Source organism: Petaurus breviceps, unplaced genomic scaffold, assembly GCF_028583685.1.
Source record: "Petaurus breviceps papuanus isolate PSGF00001 unplaced genomic scaffold, PetGlider_PUasm1.0 90804, whole genome shotgun sequence".
Lineage (NCBI taxonomy): Eukaryota > Metazoa > Chordata > Mammalia > Diprotodontia > Petauridae > Petaurus > Petaurus breviceps.
Window position 1 is genome coordinate 20494591 of NW_027187348.1, and position 17310 is coordinate 20511900.

The 17310-nt window shown below is 38.2% G+C and overlaps 1 protein-coding gene across 1 annotated transcript in view; it reads left to right on the forward strand.

Moving 5' to 3' along the window:
- Positions 1-17310, forward strand: part of STAT4 (signal transducer and activator of transcription 4) — a 146135-nt gene that overhangs the window by 80269 nt on the left and 48556 nt on the right. The window contains exons 4-6 of the mRNA XM_069070183.1: positions 2098-2190; positions 12023-12101; positions 14826-14911. Coding sequence (XP_068926284.1) covers positions 2098-2190; positions 12023-12101; positions 14826-14911 — 258 coding nt within the window. The remainder of the gene's footprint in view (positions 1-2097; positions 2191-12022; positions 12102-14825; positions 14912-17310) is intronic.

Consider the following 17310-nt stretch of genomic DNA (forward strand, 5'->3'; position numbering starts at 1 on the left):
AAACAATTCATATTTTTCTTGGAAGCTTTTGGTACAGGAGTTCTGACTTTGTTGTCTTCCTCCCATTCCATGCTTTGATCCTTTTTGTCCCCAAAAAGGAATCTGAGGTTTGATTGCTGTGTTTTCTTTGCTTCCTTTGCTTGCTCATGTTGCCACTCAATTACTTGACTTTTGAGCTCTTTGCTTCCAGAGAGGAGAGCTTTGTCCCAAATCTCTGGGGTTTTCACAGTTGCCAGGGCTATTAGTTGGATGCCCTCTCTGCAGCCCCCACAAGCTCTGGCCCTCTGGCCACAAACCCCAGAACCTCCACCCAAGACAGCAATCCAGATCCAAGCAGGTTAAAGTAAGAGCAATTACCCTCTGAATGGTAGCTTGGTCCCCCTGCAATCTGCAGGCCAGGAGCTCTGAAGCAGCCACACAGCAACAGCTGTACCACCACCATGCCTCTGCTGCTTCTCGCCCCAGGGGGCAGGGGCCAGACTGCATTCCTCTGTCCTCCCCCCAGTTCCAACAAAGTTCCACAATGACCTTTTACTTTGTCTTTGGCATTTATGGGTTGATAATTCTGGAAACCACCACAGCTGCTGCTGATCTACTCTCCTGAATTCCACTCCAGCCACTGCTGGGTGGGGCTGCCCTGAGGCTAAAACCTTGGGTTCACATGGGTCTGGGTTCAGCTTCCAGCTTCGTGTGATAGACCCTTCCTGCCAGCCTGCCAGGCTGCCTTCAGAAGGGGATTTGTTTCTCTCTGTCACTTTGTGGGTTCTGTAGCTCTAAAATTTGTTTTAAGTAATATTTTATAGGTATTTGAGGTGGTTGGGGGGGGGGAGACTCATGGAGTTTTCCTGCTTCTATGCCACCATCTTGGCTCTGGTCCTCTCAGTTTCTTTTATAAGACAAAGGGTTTGGACTAAATGGAAGGGAGAAGAGGGACAGGGAAAACGCCTTTATTAAGTGCCTACTATGTGGCAGACACTGGGCTAAGCTCTTTACTAATATTATTTCATTTGAACCTCACAACTCTGTAAGGTGGGGCTATTATTATCCTCATTTTACTATTGAGAATCTGAGGCAAGTAGATGTCAAGTGACTTACCCAAGGTCATACAACTAGTTAGTGCCTAAGGTCATATTTGAATTCAGGTCTTCCTAACTTCTAGGGTAGCTAGATGGCAAAATGAATAGAGCACTGGGCCTGAAGTTGGGAAGACTCTTCTTCTTGAGTTTAAATCCAGCCTCAGACACTGACATTAGCTGTGTGACTCTGGGCAAGTCACTTAACCTTTTTTTGTCTCAGTTTCCTTATCTGTCAAATGAACTGGAAAAGGATATGGCAAACCAAGGAAACCTCAAATGGGATATCCACTGTACCACCTGCCCACCCCCTACCAGATACTCTAGGAATATAATGATAACATTGCTACCTTCAAGGAGCTTAGTCTGTTAAGGGAGATAAGATGCAGTCAACTAAATAGTATACAAAGTAGACTGTGGTAAACACCATAAGTGTGGCAAGAGAAGGAAATTTTAAGAGTTCAGGGAAGGTAAAATAAGATTCAACCTTCATGTCCTATTTTGGCAAACCTTTTCTCATTCCAACCTTGATAAATTTGTTATCCATCATATCCACTATTGGCATGGTAGATAGAATGCTCAACTTGGAAACAGGAAGACCTGAGTTAAAATTCTACCTCTGATTCTAACTGTGGGATGCTGAGTAAGTCACTTAACTTTTCTGAGTCTTGATTTCCTTATTTGTAAAATGTTGATGAGTATACCTGAAATACCTAATTTTTTTTTTTGCTTTTTGTAGGGCAATTGGGGTTGTGACTTGCCCAAGGTCACACGGCTAGTTTTTGTGTTAAGTGTCTGAGGCTGGATTTGAACCCAGGTCCTCCTGACTCCAGGGCCAGTGCTCTATTCACTGTGCCACTTAGCCACCCCTGAAATACCAATTTTTGCAGACTATTGTAAGACTCAAAAATCATAACTTATGTAAGCAAACCTCAAAGAGCTATGGAAAAATCAGCTGTAATTATGCCAAAGTTCTCTACCAAATTTATTGACCTTGTGTGACTACTACACTGTTTTCTTCCAGGGACCCCTGGAAAAGTCCTTGCAGAACTCTGTAGTTTCAGAAAGGCAGAGAAATGTGGAGCACAAAGTCACTGCCATCAGAAACAGCGTACAGGTAAGTAAGACACCTTTCTTATGCAGAAGACCTAAAGTTGTCCATGTGGGGCCAGACGTGCATTGCATGAGAATTTTGTGACAAGATAAACCTCCCTCTGCTATGTAAGCACACTGACCGATATCAAAGAAAATTTCCTAGGCAGAAAAAAAAGACTGTCTTAATTCCCTCCTCAAAGTAGCATTTATGGGGTGGCCAGGTAGCACATCGAATAGCACCGGCTCCAGTGTCAGGATGACCTGGAGATCGAATCCCAGGCTCAGACACTTAGCACCCACCCAGAAACACCAGGCCGTGTAACCTTGAGCAAGTTACTTAACCCCAATTGCTTAGGGGCGGCCAGGTGGCTCAGCGAGTAAGAGCACCGGCTCCAGTGTTGGGATGACCTGGAGATCGAATCCCAGGCTCAGACACTCAGCACCACACCCAGAAATAACTGGCCGTGTAACCTTGAACAAGTTACTTAACCCCAATTGCTTAAAAAAAAAAGTAGCATTTATTTGCTCTTTAAAGAAGTTAGAAATTTTCTGCAGTTGCAATGCCATAGCTAGGGGCATGACCACCAATCAGTTAGTTGATAAGCACACATTAAACACCTACAATTTGCCAGGCATGTGTCAAACACTGAGGATACAATAAGAAACAAAAGATAGTCCCTGCCTTCAAGGAGTTTGCAATCTAATGATGAGGGTGCTTCCTCCCTGAATTAGATCTAAAATTGCTAACCCAATCCAAGTAGTCAGGGCACAGAGGCAGAGACTCACCCGTCCACTCCCAAATTCCCCTCAAAGTGAACTCTGGAGTGGCAGAATTAACAATAGGATGGGGTAAAATAATTTTCCAGCCCAAGACAACTTACAAGGTTGACAGGAAAGCTCAGTCTCCCTGGGGTGTAAATAGAATACAGTCTAGCTCAGGCAATGCCCCAGCAAGCCAGCAGCAGGCCTTGGCTGCAACTCAGTCATTGGTGGAGGCTTCCAGAGCTCTCAGCCCACAGACAGTGATGGGGTCAGTCAACTGGGTAGAAGGAGATTACAGGGGACCCCTTGCTGTTACTGGGAGTAGGACCCTGTTGTATTGCCCACATGTAGTTCCTGGCTGCCATCCCAGGGTGAGGAGCAGCACTGGCCAGAGTGGGGACCCTCTTCACAATTCCGGAGTAGGGAAGAGCACCTGTGGTCACTCACAGACCAGAGAATAAAGATGGAAGAAAAGAAGTATCTTGCTTATTCTATTGTATAATTTCTGCATGACCAGCTATACCATGGAGGCTTCTCTTCTGATGTCCAGGAGAGTTTAGAAGTTACGAGGCCAGGAGAGAAGTGACCACAACTCTCCCTTGATCATACCACCTTGGAAGAACTGAAAACTTACAGACTTCCAGAACTAACTCTGAAAGCAGAAGCACACAAAAAACAACCAAAAAAAACCCCCAAAAACACAACTGCATCTTGAGACAGTACCCCCTCTACCCTTGAAGGAGAGTCCAATTTTAACATAAAGTTAAAAGTCAAGAAATAGGATGAAAAATGAGCAAACAATAACAGAAAAGAGCCTGACCATAGAAAGTTACTGTGGCAAGAGGGAAGATCAAAACCAAACTCAGAAGAAGACAATGAGATGAAAGAAGTTATATGCAAAGCCTCACAAAAATGTAAATTGGTCTCAGGAACAAAAGAGAACTCCTGGAGGAGCTCAAAAAGGATTTTTAAAACTGCATAATAAAGGTAGAGGGAAAATTAGGGAAAGAAATGAGAGTAATACAAGAAAATGCTGAATAAAGATATGACAGCTTGGTGAAGGAGGCACCAAAATAATTACTCCATAAACTAACATCTTAAAAAACAGAATTGGTCAAATAGAAAAAGATGTACAAAAATTCACTGAAGAAAACAACTAAAACCTAGAATTGTACAAATGAATAAAGGGGTAAACAAAGCTCACTAAAGAAAATAATTCCTTAAAAATTAGGATTAGGTAAGTGGAAGTTAATGACTCCATGAGACATCAAGAAACAATAAAACAAAATTATAAGAATGAAAAAAAAAGAATAAAATGTGAAATATCTCATCAGAAAAATCACTAAGCTGGAAAATAGATCAGGGAGAGATCATTTCAACATTATAAGACTACCTGAAAGCCATAATAAAAAAAAAAAGAGCCTAGACATCATAGATCAAGAAATTATCAAAGAAAATTTCCCTGATATCCTAGAACTAGAGGGTAAAATGGAAATTTAAAAAATCTACTGATCATCTCCTGAAAGACATACCAAAATAAGACCTTCTAGGGAAATAGTAGCCAAATCTCAGAGCTCCTAAAACAAGGAGAAAACATTACAAGCTGCCAAAAAGAAAAAATTCAAGTATCATGGAGTCACAGTTAGGATAATACAAGATTTAGCAGCTTCTACATTAAGGGATCAAAAGGCTTGTGATTTGACATTCCAGAGGGCAAAGGAACTAAGATTACAATCAATAATCACCTACCCAGCAAAACTGAGTATAATTCTTTGGAGATGAGGGGAATAGATATTTAATGAAATAGAGGACTTTCAAGCATTCCTGATGAAAAGACAATAACTGAATAGAAAATTTGACTCTCAAATACAAGACTCAACAGAAAAAGGTAAACATGAAAGATACATCATAAGGGATTCAAAAAGGTTAAACTGTGTACATTCCTGGAAGATGATACTTGTAACTCCTAAGAACATTGTCATTATTAGGGCAGTTAAAAGAAATCTACATAAAGTATATGAGTGTAAGTTAGCTATGATGGGATGAAATTCAAAAAAAAATTAAGAGGTAAGAAAGAGGGGAGAAAGCAGGATGGGGTAAATTATCTCACATAAAAGAGGCATGATAAAGCTTTTATAGTGGAGAGGAAGATGAGGAGTAGCAGACAGTGTTTGAATCTTATTTTCATCAGAATTGACTCAAAGAAGGAACAACACACACACTCAGTTATGCATAGAAATCTATCTTACCTACAGGGAAAAAAGAGAGAAGGGGGAAAAGAGAAGGGGAAAAAGCTCATAGAAGGGAGGGCAGATTAGGGAAGGTGGTGGTCAGAAGAAAAACATTTTTGAGGAGGGACAGAGTGAAAAGAGAGAGACAAACAGACAGAGGATAAATAGGGGAAAATAGGATTGAGGGAAATACATGGTAATCATAATTATGAATGTGAATGGGATGAACTCACTCATAAAAGGGAAGTATTGATAGCAGAGTGGATTAAAAACCAGAATCTTACAATATGTCTTTTACAAGAAACATCCTTGAAACAGAAGAGTAAAGGTAAGGGACTAGAGCAGAATCTATTATGCTTCAACTGAAGTAAAAAAAAAAAAAAATAGGGGTAGCAATCATGATCTCAGATGAAAAAAAGGCAAAAATAGGTCAAATTAAAAGAGATGATTAGGGAAACTGTATTTTGCTTAAAAGGTTCAATATACATTGATGCAATATCAATTCTAAATATGTATGCACCAAATGTTATAACATCAAAATTCTTAAAGGAAAAGTTAAATGATTTATGGGAGGAATTAGACAGTAATATTGTACTAGTGGAGTACCTCAACTTTCCCCTCTTAGAACTAGATAAATCTAACAAAAAAAAAGAAAGAAGTAAGGAGGTGAAAAGAATTTTTGAAAAGTTAGATATGATTACAGAAAATTCAATGGGAATAGAAAGGAATATACCTTTCTCTCAGCAGTACATTTTACCTACATAAATACTGAAGATATATTTGAGTATACAAACCTCACAAATACAGAAAAGCATAAATATCACATGCATCCTTTTCAGATCACAATGCAATAAAAATCACATTCAATAAAGGGTTATGAAAACAGATTAAAATTAATTGAATTAATTAATCCTAAAGGATGAGTGGGTCAAAGAACAAATTACAGAAATAATATTTTCATTAAACAGAATGACAGCAATGAGACAACATACCAAAATTTATTATATGCAGCCAAAGCAGTCATGAGGGAAAAGTTTTCTTCTCTAAAATTTCTATCCCTATGCAAACTGAGTTGCTTGGTATGGTCTCACCCCTGAAGTTTCTTTGTCAAGGCACCCCTGCCTACTTCTCTTACCAATTCTTTTAGAAGCATAGGCTAGTTTTTCCTAGGACAACTATATCCATCTTTGGATTGTCATGTGCTACCACTGCTCCTACCTCAGGTGAAAGATTTCCTCATTCGTTCATTCCCAGTTATAACTCTATAACCTCTATATGAATTGTAGGAAATATTTAAACCTATGCTATACCCAATTCTATCCAGGATAAACCATAACCTGTAGGCAAAATGTTAAATTAGGTGATAGTTCTGGATTTCTTTGATTTTCTGAAAAAATAGTAGAGAAAATGAACCAGACATTCAGGAACCCTCAGGATACAATGTTCTGACATACAAAGTTAGTTTTCAAAGAACAAGTTCTGCTTAGCCTGTCTCCACAGGTATTGTAGAAGTAAAGAGAGAATTCTTCCACTACAGAAAGCATATTTAATCATATTTATCAGTCACAAGGATGAGACATGCATCCTACATAAATTCAATCATTTTAGCAGCCCAAGAAGTTGTATGAAATTGGTGCTTCTCTTATCTCCAACTAATTACACATCAATGCCAGAACCTTCTTCTAGCCCATCTCATGTTTTTAAATGAAGCACTCTGCAGACTCTCAAGACTCTAGAGAAAGCTTTAACAAGGTTACATGATGTCTCACCTTTTGCTTTTCAATTATTGTCATAATATTAGAAGTTCCTTTTAATTACTGTTCATGTCATTTTATGTGTCTGCATGATATTTTCTTCATTTAGCTTTTAATTAGCTTTTTGTTTGGGTCCTATTAGGAAATAATTGCATATTAATGTCTGGAAACTTGTCTGTTCTGTTTTAAATGTATTTTAAATTAAAGTTCTTGGAGGGAAGTGATAGTGGACAAAGGCATAGATACTTTAAAAAAGCAGTTTGGAGAGAGTTGGGAGATAGGTTTAAAATAATTTTAAATAATTCAGTGCTAATGAGCTTTTATATAAGTATGAGTTCCAAGGGCCAGGGAAGAGAAGAAAAGGCAGCTGGAGGAAAAAATATATTCCAGATTGGAAGAATGTCAGTCAGTGGTTATGGATATGCTTGTATGTGAATGGATGGAATGGTCTGGTCATAGTTTTTCTCTTCTGTATGAGGACAATCCATATGTAACACAAAAAAAGAGATCCAAGGGGAACAGAGTGATTTCTGCCTTTTGCAAAAGAATAGAGAGGAGTTGATTAGCTTGGAAGAAATACACAGGTTCCTGATGAGAAAGGAAAATAAGGTAATGTAATGCCTTCACTCTGATAAATTGTAAGCATATTTTTAGAAACTAGAGGAAAGCCATCTATAAGGGTTGAAACCCTAAAGTGTCAGAGCTGTACTTATGTCCCAGAATGCTTTTGACTCTAAGAAAAAAAATCAAGATGATTTATCTAGTTAGCTTTGATAATAAAATCCAGTGTTAAATTTGTTGTTCAGTCATCTCCAACTCTTCAGGGACACATTTGGAATTTTCTTGGCAAAGATACTGGAATGGTGTAGCACCAACGCAATATTCACAGCACCAACAGTGATTACAAATATGCTGGCACAGTTCTGAATTGCAAAATATAATAGACTCTCCATATAGAAGACAGAAGCAAAACATTTATTCAGACACCAGAAAGCCAAATCCCAACACCAACAGGAAACTGGATCCATCATAACAATAAAGAAGTTAATATACCATAGCACAGCAGGAAGCCACACTATCCTTTAGCTTTCCCACAAACACAGGCCTAGCTGCCACAATAGGAGACCACCAAACACTCACAGGTCTATCTGTCTGCTTGCATGCATCCTTTCTCTCCCACCATCTATCTGCTCTGACTTCCTGTGGGCTCTGCTCCACCCTTCAGCAAACTCCTTCCACTATATCCATGTGATTATATTTGGTCTATTAGGGGGCAGGGAAGATCTTCAAAGCAGGGAAGATCTCAAAAATCCTTTAGACCTATTAAGGGGCAAAGAATATCTTCCCAATACCATTACAAGTGGTTTGTCTTTTACTTCTTCAGCTCATTTTACAGATGAGGAAACGGAAGCAAACAGGATGAAATGACTTGCCCAGGGTCACACAACTAATAAGAGTCTGAGGCCAGATTTTACCTCAGAAATATGAGTCTTCCTAACTTCAGGCCTGGCACTCTATCTACTGTACCATCTAGCTGCCCACAGGGTTAGATTAGGAAATAATTAAAAACAGTTGAAGCTTAATGAAAGAAGACACCAAATTATACTTAAGTATTATAAATTTGTTAATTTTCAAACAAGATACAATAAAATGAATTTGATATGTTGAAAGAAAAATTAAATATTGTGCAATTAGTATCTAGCTAAATTAATACTTTAGTTTTTAGAGAAAGGCATAATTTCTTGATCAACCAATAAATGTTTCTTGAGTACCTACTATATGCTAAGTACTGTGCTAATCCCTGAGGACACAAAAAGAGGCAAAAGACAGTCCCTTACATTAAAGAGCTCACCATCTAAGGGAGAGACTATAACACATAAAAACAAGCTATATACAAGATAAATAGGAAACAATTAAGAGAGGGAAAGCACTAGAAATAAGAGGAGTTTGGAAAGGTTTCCTGTAGCAGGTAGGAATTTAGCTAGGGCATAAAGGAAGCCAGGGAAGCCAGTAGATAGAAATGAGGAAGAGAAAATTCCAGGTGTGGGGTACAGCCAGAGAAAATGCTTGGAGCTGAGAGATGCAGCACCTTGTTCGTGGAATAGCAACGAAGTCATTGACCTGTATGGAAGAGTACACAGGAGGGAAGGAGTAAGATGTTTAGAAGTCTGAAAAGGTAAGGCAGGGGGGTAGGGGGTGCAGTGAGAATGCTGGACCTGGAGTCAGGGAGATTCATCTTCCTGGGTTCAAATACAGCATCAGACACTTACTAGATGTGTGACCCTGGGCAAGTCACTTAACCCTCTTTGCCTCAGTTTTATCATCTGTAAAATGATCTGAAGAAGGAAATGGCAAACCACTCCAGTATCTTTGCCAAGAAAACTCCAAAATGGAGTCACAAAGAATCCAACAAGACTGAACAACAGCAACAATAAAGCAGAGGATTTTGTATTTGATTTTGGAGGCAGGTCTGACATGGTCAGATTTGAGCTTTTGGAAAATCTGTTTGGTGGCTGAGTGGAAGATTGAATTGGAGTAGGGGGAGACTTAAGGCAGGCAGAACTCCCCGAAAGTTATTGCAATGGTCTAGGGCTAGGTTGAGGTGATAAGGGCCTGCTCTAGAATGGTGGCAGAGTCAGAGGAGAGAAGGGGGTATATTTGATTGATAGATTTTGCAAAGGTGAAATCAATAGACTTTGTCAACATATTAGATATGGGGGGGGGGCGGGCAGTGAGAAGCTGAGAATAACAACTACATTGCAGGCCCCGGAGGATAATGTTGCCCTCTATAGTAATAGGAAAGGTAGAAGCTGGGGGAAGGGTTTAGGGAGAAAGATAGTGAGCTCTCTTTTCGACATATTGAGTTTAAGATGTCTACTGGACATCTAGTTTGAGGTGCCTGAAAGGCAGTTAGAGATGTGAGACTGGAAGTCAGCAGAGAGACTAGGACAAGATAGGAAGCTTTAAGAATTGTCAGCATAAAGATGATAATTAAATTAAATAAAGTGTGGTGTTTATATACTAAATGCTTCTTGATTCAGTTTTTTTTTTTTTTGCCATACTTCACAATTTTGAGTCCTAGGAGAAAATAGTCTCTAAAAGATCTATGAAAATATCTTTAAAAAAATCCAAACCTATAAAATGATGGCAAGAATTACAGGCCTTAAGATAACAAATTGTCTATGAAATTCTAAAAGTTATAAATATCTTCTATAGAATGGAAAAGACAAAATGAGAAATTGTATAAAATAAAATTGAAAAAGTTCTGTATCTTCAAAATTGTAAATCAAATGAAATCTGTGTGCTGTGGTGGTGGGTATTCTACAATCATTCAAAAACTACTTTCCCTGCTTTGCAGAAATTTATATTCAGAAAAGATGACATAAGTGTTAGCAGACAGAGAATAAAATACAAAACTTTTTAACAATTGCTTTCTTTTTTCAGTTTCTGAAAGTCAAACAGCTTCCCCCTCACACATATACCAGTTAACTAACTGAAAAGAACATAACCTCAACCTTAGTTACTTCTGATCCATAACATCTCCCTAAAGAAATTCAGTTCAACAAGCATTTATTATTTATTATCCACCAGGCACTAAGGAAACAAAGTGGAAAATTAAGCATCCAAGGCTCCCTGGGGCTTATAGACTTAGAGGGAAAAGAATGTAGAAGTGAAAATGGGAAAATTATTAGCTAGTTAAGAAGATTTTGTATTTAATCAGAAACAAAAGGTAATAACTTAGGAAAACATCTTGGAAGAGGTAGGTTCTAATAAGTTGAGCTTTGAAAAATAAGCAATCCAGCCAATGTGGGAAGGAAAATATAGTCAAATTTTGAGTAATAGGAAAGGACAAGGTTCAAAGAGGAGAAAAGTCATTTGGGAAAGGGTAGATCAATTAATTTGATTTAAAACGATGGAAAAGGAAAGCTCATATAAATTAGGGTGACATAAAATAGCTTTCATATATGTAGCACTTTATAAGCATTACCTTATTTGAACCTTGCAACATCTTTGTGAAGTAAACACTATTTTACTCCCTATTTTACAGATAAATAAACTGGAGCTTAGGTTAAATGAATCATCCATGGTTACACAACTTGTAAGAGGCAGGATTCAAACCTAGGTCTCTACTGATTCAAAGCCCACATAAATATACTGCTTCTTAATATAAACTGAAGCAAATTGGCATGAGGGCTTAAATGAGTGAGAATTGTAACTACAAAGTGAGAGAAAACCACTGGAGAAATTGAAGAATGGGAAATGAATTCAAATTTATGGGTGAAAATGATGACTCTGGAAATAACATTTAGAACTGGCTTAAGTAATGAAAGTCTAGATGCAGTGAGACCAGAAAGAGAAATGTTGTGGACTGGAAGTGACTCAGGCAGGGGTTCCTGTAAGAAAGGGTAGGATCGTTCTGGGAAATCCTATGACCATGGTGACGGTAGTCAATTGCCAAAAATCTCTGGTTTTGTTAATAAGAGAACTTATCAATTACCCATTTAACTCATCTAAGACTTAGTGTAGAGTCTTAAGAGAGGGTCAGAGTTGAAGTGACTTGTCCATCATCACACACCTAGGAAATGTGTTAGATGTAGATTGTCATCAAATAAACCTTGATAGGAGACACATAGTAACCTATGCCATAGAAAGTAAACTTGTTGAGGATAAGGTCTGTTTCAGTTAGCCGATCAATTAGCATTTACTAACTACCTTTTATGTGTCAGGCACTATGCTAAGCTCTGGGGATACAAAGAAGGCAAAAGATAGACTCTATCCTCAAATAGCTGACATTCTAAAGGAGGAGACATCATGCAAGCAAATATGTACAAACAAGCTATAGAGAGAATAGATTGGAGAAAAATCAACAGAATGAAGGCCCTGATGCTAAGGGAGGTGAAGAAAAGGCTTCTAGTAGATGGTGAGACTTGTGTCTTTGTGTTTGAATCCCCAGCACCTAGCATAGTGACTGACTTTTCCATATCATGCTTGTTAAGTATTATTTGAATTAAATGGAACCAAATTACCTGAGCGGCACTTAAAATACCATTTATTGAAAGCTCTCCCCTGCAATACTAGACTGAATATGTTTTGTTTTGTTTTAAAGATGACAGAACAAGATGTCAAATATTTAGAAGATTTGCAAGATGAATTTGACTACAGGTATAAAACAATACAGACCATAGGTAAGTTTATTTTTTAAAAAATAATTCTATAGAACAACACAGTGAATAGGCCCAGAAGTGCCTTACATATTGTCAGGATTGCAGAAAGCCTACCATCCTATGTACATTTTTAAGATATGGGAATCAGAGGCAAATGAAAATATTTGGAAGCACTGAGAATCCATAATATTTATGATGATGAAGTAATGCTTACAGAGTCTGTAATCTCATCAGTGGGACTACTTTCCACAGCAATGGAGAATACAATCCTCTCATACCTTAGTAAACAATCTTTTTAAGTTGGCTGTAGCAAAAAAAAATGAAATCATCAATATGTGGCACACACAGGAATGAAATTCTGAATTTAGCTAGAGCAGTCCTCTGATACTATATGTACTATCTCTGGCTTGGGCCTATATACAAAGTCTTTTTCACTTAGTAGGAGCTTTTAGAGCTTGTGATTAATTGACATAGCCTTTAGGAACCTAAGTCACCCCATGCCATGAAGAGACATGATATTACGACTTTAGTGGAAACCCAAGATCGTACAGCTAGTAAATGACGGGGCCAAGATTTTTTCTTGGGTCTTTCAACAATAACATTGTTGTTTCACCTAAATTCTACCACTCGAGGGAGCTCATGAGCAGGTTTAGGCAGTGGGAGTCTCTGGGTCAAGTGAGGCCCTGGATTCAGTCAGAGGGCTGCACTTGAGGACCTAGAGGGCCACATGCGTCCTCAAGGCTGCAGGTTCCCCACCCCTGAATGAGGTCTGAGTACAAGTCCTCTGTCTCTCATCTCCTGTAAAAATTAGATTTTTGAATCGACCATAGGAGACCTAGGAGAGAGAACCAACCACTCAAAGCCTCTTTGATCGAAAGCAGTTGTTCATTCCTGGACTATGAATTTTCTGAGATCATGATTTCTTTTACAAAAGGGATAGAAAGCAGTTCGAGAGATTCCTTTGCATATTTCGTCCCAGATATTTTTGCAAGGTTTAAGGAAGATAGCGTCCACCCCACTCTGATTCTGTGAATTTCTAGTCCCTAGCCCAGGTCTTTTGCTAAGCAAAATGCCTCTTATGTCTGAAAAGAGGAAATTCCCACTCTCCTTTATCTATGATTGTATATTATGTGATATGCATCAAACAGCCTGGGTCTTATGTTGGCCAACAAATTTTATCACATTACACAACTTCAGAGCTCCTAAATTCTGTGTGCCTCCCCATCAGTCTAGCAGAGTTAACTAGAAAAAAAGAACAAAGAAGAGTGAATGATTCAGACAATAAACGAGGAAATGACCTTCCTTCTCACAGGATGGACAGGGAGAGTAGAAGAAAGACATTTCTCCTGCCTGTAACTGTTCTGTCCTCTTCCAAGCCTACTCAAATCTGATTTTCAGCAAATAGAGTGAATGACCCACTAAGCTCCAACCCCTCTTCCAGGAAAGCATAGAATCTCCTAAAGCCAATGACAGTGGCTTTCTCATATCTTCTTACTTGCAATGGCTTCCTCCTCATTCTTTCTTCAAGGTGGGAATCAGAAATGGGGGGGGAGGGGAGTAAATTGTTTGCCAGCAGATCAGTCCTCTCCATTAAGTTTATAATCACTCTCCATTTCAAACAGAGCAAAAATTCAGTTTGTATTGTGTAGTTTATAAATAATTGGTTTTTAAAACCTCAGAACACAATCACTCAGTAATTACACTCAGTAAAACTCAAAGTAACCTAATCTTTATTTTAAGTTGAGGCATGTCAGGATTTTTAGTGCTCTTAGTCATGTCAAATCAATAATTATTATTAAGCATCTACTGTGTGTCCTAGATTTTGAGTGGTGGTATGATGGATTCAAAATGAATATCTCATCCCTCATTGCTGGAAAAGAGAAGAAGTGCTGGCTTGTGGAAATTTCCAAATGCTAGAATACGGGACACACATTTTATTCCTTCAACTATAAGGAAAAACATTTTGGATTCACGAATTGTTAGATGTTGAAATGGATTATTGGAGGATTAATGGAATTTTTAAACTTAATCATATTTAAGAATAGAATACGTGTATCTTTTGGCACATTTAAGCTTCCAAAAGGAAGGGGAATAGATGAGCCCTGGATTAAAAAAAAAAAAAACCTCCCAGGGTTATTGTGAGACTCTCATGAAATAATATGTTGAAGAGTTAGGAAACTTGTAAGGAAAAACTTCCCAAAATATTATCCAAAAGTGGAATGGTGCTTCCTTGGGAGGTCTCTCCTTCAATCTTTCTTTTCTTCATTCTTTCTTTTCTTTCCTTCCTATCTCCATCCTCCCCTTACTATATAATTCCTTCCCTTCTGCCTTGTTTCTCATCTTCCTTCTTCCTTCTCTCCCTCTCTTTGGTTCCTAACTCTTTTTTTCCTCTTCTGCATCCCTTCCCCTCCTCTTCCATACCTCTCTCCCTTCCTTTCTTTCTCCCACCTTCCTCAAATATTAAATGGACACTAGGTGCAAAAGGTGTTTCTTCACAATTACCTCTTTTCGTCATCCTCTACTTGTTTCTTTCCACTTATTCTTACATTTCTAGATAAGAGAAAGAACTATTGAGGTCATAAGCCTAGAGTAAATACACTGCTTTTGACTCTTTTCCCTTGAACCAGAACTTTTATTGAGATCCACAAATATGACAAATTGAGACAAACTCACTCATGCCACAGGGAAACTTCACCATGAGGAAGATTCTGTTTTTTGTTTTGTTTTTCTCTTTTTCTACTGCAGACCAAGGTGACAAAAACAGCATTCTAGTGAAGCAGGAAGTTTTGACATTGCAAGACATGCTCAATACACTAGACTTCAAAAGAAAGGTGGGTAAAGATTTTGAAGGAATTTGGTTGTTTGCCTCCTAAAGCTCAACCCCACTTAAAGAATAGTTGACCTAGAAAGACAAGCTAGCCTATTTCTAGGTACAGTGTTCACTGCTTGTCATTATTTTTGTATATTTGGGTTTGTTTTCAAGGTTACTCTCCTAGAAGCTGACACATATTTTATTGATGGACTAAATGGGCTATAGCCATGTTTATTTTGAAGATTTTTTAAAACTAGTTTCTAATATACACAATTAAGACTTAAGTTCATACCTGTTTTAGTTACTGTATTTTATTTTATAATATCTTGTGGGGAACTTAAATGAATGATGAAATAAGTGTTTCAATACATACTCAGACGAAAGGCATATCATTGAATAATTCTTTCAGTACCATTCAGTAGTTGTTGATTGAAATCATTTAACTTACCCTCAAAAGTTCAGGAGGAAAGCTTTGGAACTTTCCTTGAGGAATACACATTTTAGTAAGTGCCTACTATGTGCCAGATATTGCTAGATGTTGGGGATAGAAATGCAAAAATGAGATTACCTCTGCTCTCAAGTGGCTTAAAATGTGGGATGGGAAATGTAGTCCATTTCCTAAGAATAAAAACATTTGAATAATAATTGCTAACACTAATGTGGTGCTTTAAGGCTTATACATCACATAAATTATTTCCTGTGATCTTGTAACAACCCTGTTGAGTGGGTACTATTATTATGGGCATTTTCCAAAGGAGATAGGCTTGACTGAGGCTGAGAGTGTTAGTAGCTTACCAAAGATTACACAGTTAGTGAGTGTCTGAAGAGGTATTTAAATTTGTATTTTTGAGCCCAAATCTGCTACTCTACCTACCATGTCACACAGCTACCACTAGCATCAGGCATATAATCCAAGGAGGCCAAAGACAGGAAGGATTCAAACACACTGAAATATTTCTAACAGTGCTTTTTGTGGTAGCAAGGAATTGAAAACCAAGTAGAGTCTCATTTAGTTGGAGGATGATGGAACAAGTTATGGTATGTGAACATGATGGAATATTATTCCACTATAATAAAGAGCAAATATGGGGCAGCTAGGTGGCGCAGTGAATAAAGAGCCGGTCCAGGAGTCAGGAGGACCCGAGTTTGGTTCCAGCCTCAGACACTTAACACCCACACAAAAAAACTAGCTGTGTAACCTTGGGCAAGTTACTTAACCCCAATTGCCCTCCAAAAAGCAAAAAATAAAATAAAGAGCAAATATAAAGACTTCAGAGAAGCAAAGACATATAAGCTGATGCAGAGTGGAATAAGCAGAAACAGGAAAATAAATCAAGTCAACGAACATTTATTCTCTACTATGTACCAGGCACAGGAGAATAAAAAAACAAAAACAGAGTTACTATCCCCACTGAACTGACAATCTAAAGAGGGAAGAGAACTTGCAAGAAATTAAGCACAATCATGATATGTACAGGACAAATTGGAACCAGTTAAGGGGTGGGGGGGAGGGATAGATTAAGATGAAGGAGAATCAGAATGGTTTCTTGTAGAAGATGGAATATAAACTGAGACTTGAAGGAAGTCGGGAAAGCCAGGGAATAGAGAACATTAAAATCACTCCAGTGAAGATGAATGGAGTTGGGAGATGGAACATCTTGTAGAAGGAAGAGCAATGAGGTCAGAGTCACTAGATATTCATTACATAGAGGACATGATGGGGAGCAAGGTCTAACAAGAATGGGAAGGTCAGAAACGGTCAGATATTGAAGGGCTTTAAAAGGTAAACAAAGGGTTTTGTATTCAATCCTGTAGGTAATAGGGAGCCACTGGAGTTTATTGAGTAGGAGAGTGACATAGTCAGACTTCTACTTTAGGAAGATCACTTTGATAGCTGAATGGAGGATGGACTGGTGTGAGGAAGAATTTGAGGCAAGGTGACTTTACCTGTAAGATGGATATGAGACATACAGTTTGAGATGTCCAATAGACATTTGGAGATAAAAGACTGGAGAAAAGAGGTAAGGACTGAATTTAAACTTCTCTTTTACAACCCAAATCTAGTACTCTACCTACCACGTCACATGGCATATAACCCAAGGAGTTCAAAGGCAGGAAGATCTCAAACACAGTGAAATATTTATAGAAGCTTTTTTGTGGTAGCAAACTAGAAAAAGAATTCAAGATAATAATTAAACATGTGCCGCCTAAGCCAATTTCTTTATAGATGAGGAAGCTCAAAGAGGTGGAAGGAATATTTGTCCCAAGGCACAGCTTTTTAGTGGCAGAACCAGGACAGGAAATCCATGAGCCCAACTCATGATCTAGTGCTTTTAACACTACATGACCCTAGTCAAAGTGTCTTGAAAAGTTAACTTGTAATGGTCCAAATTTCAATATATATACATATATATTATA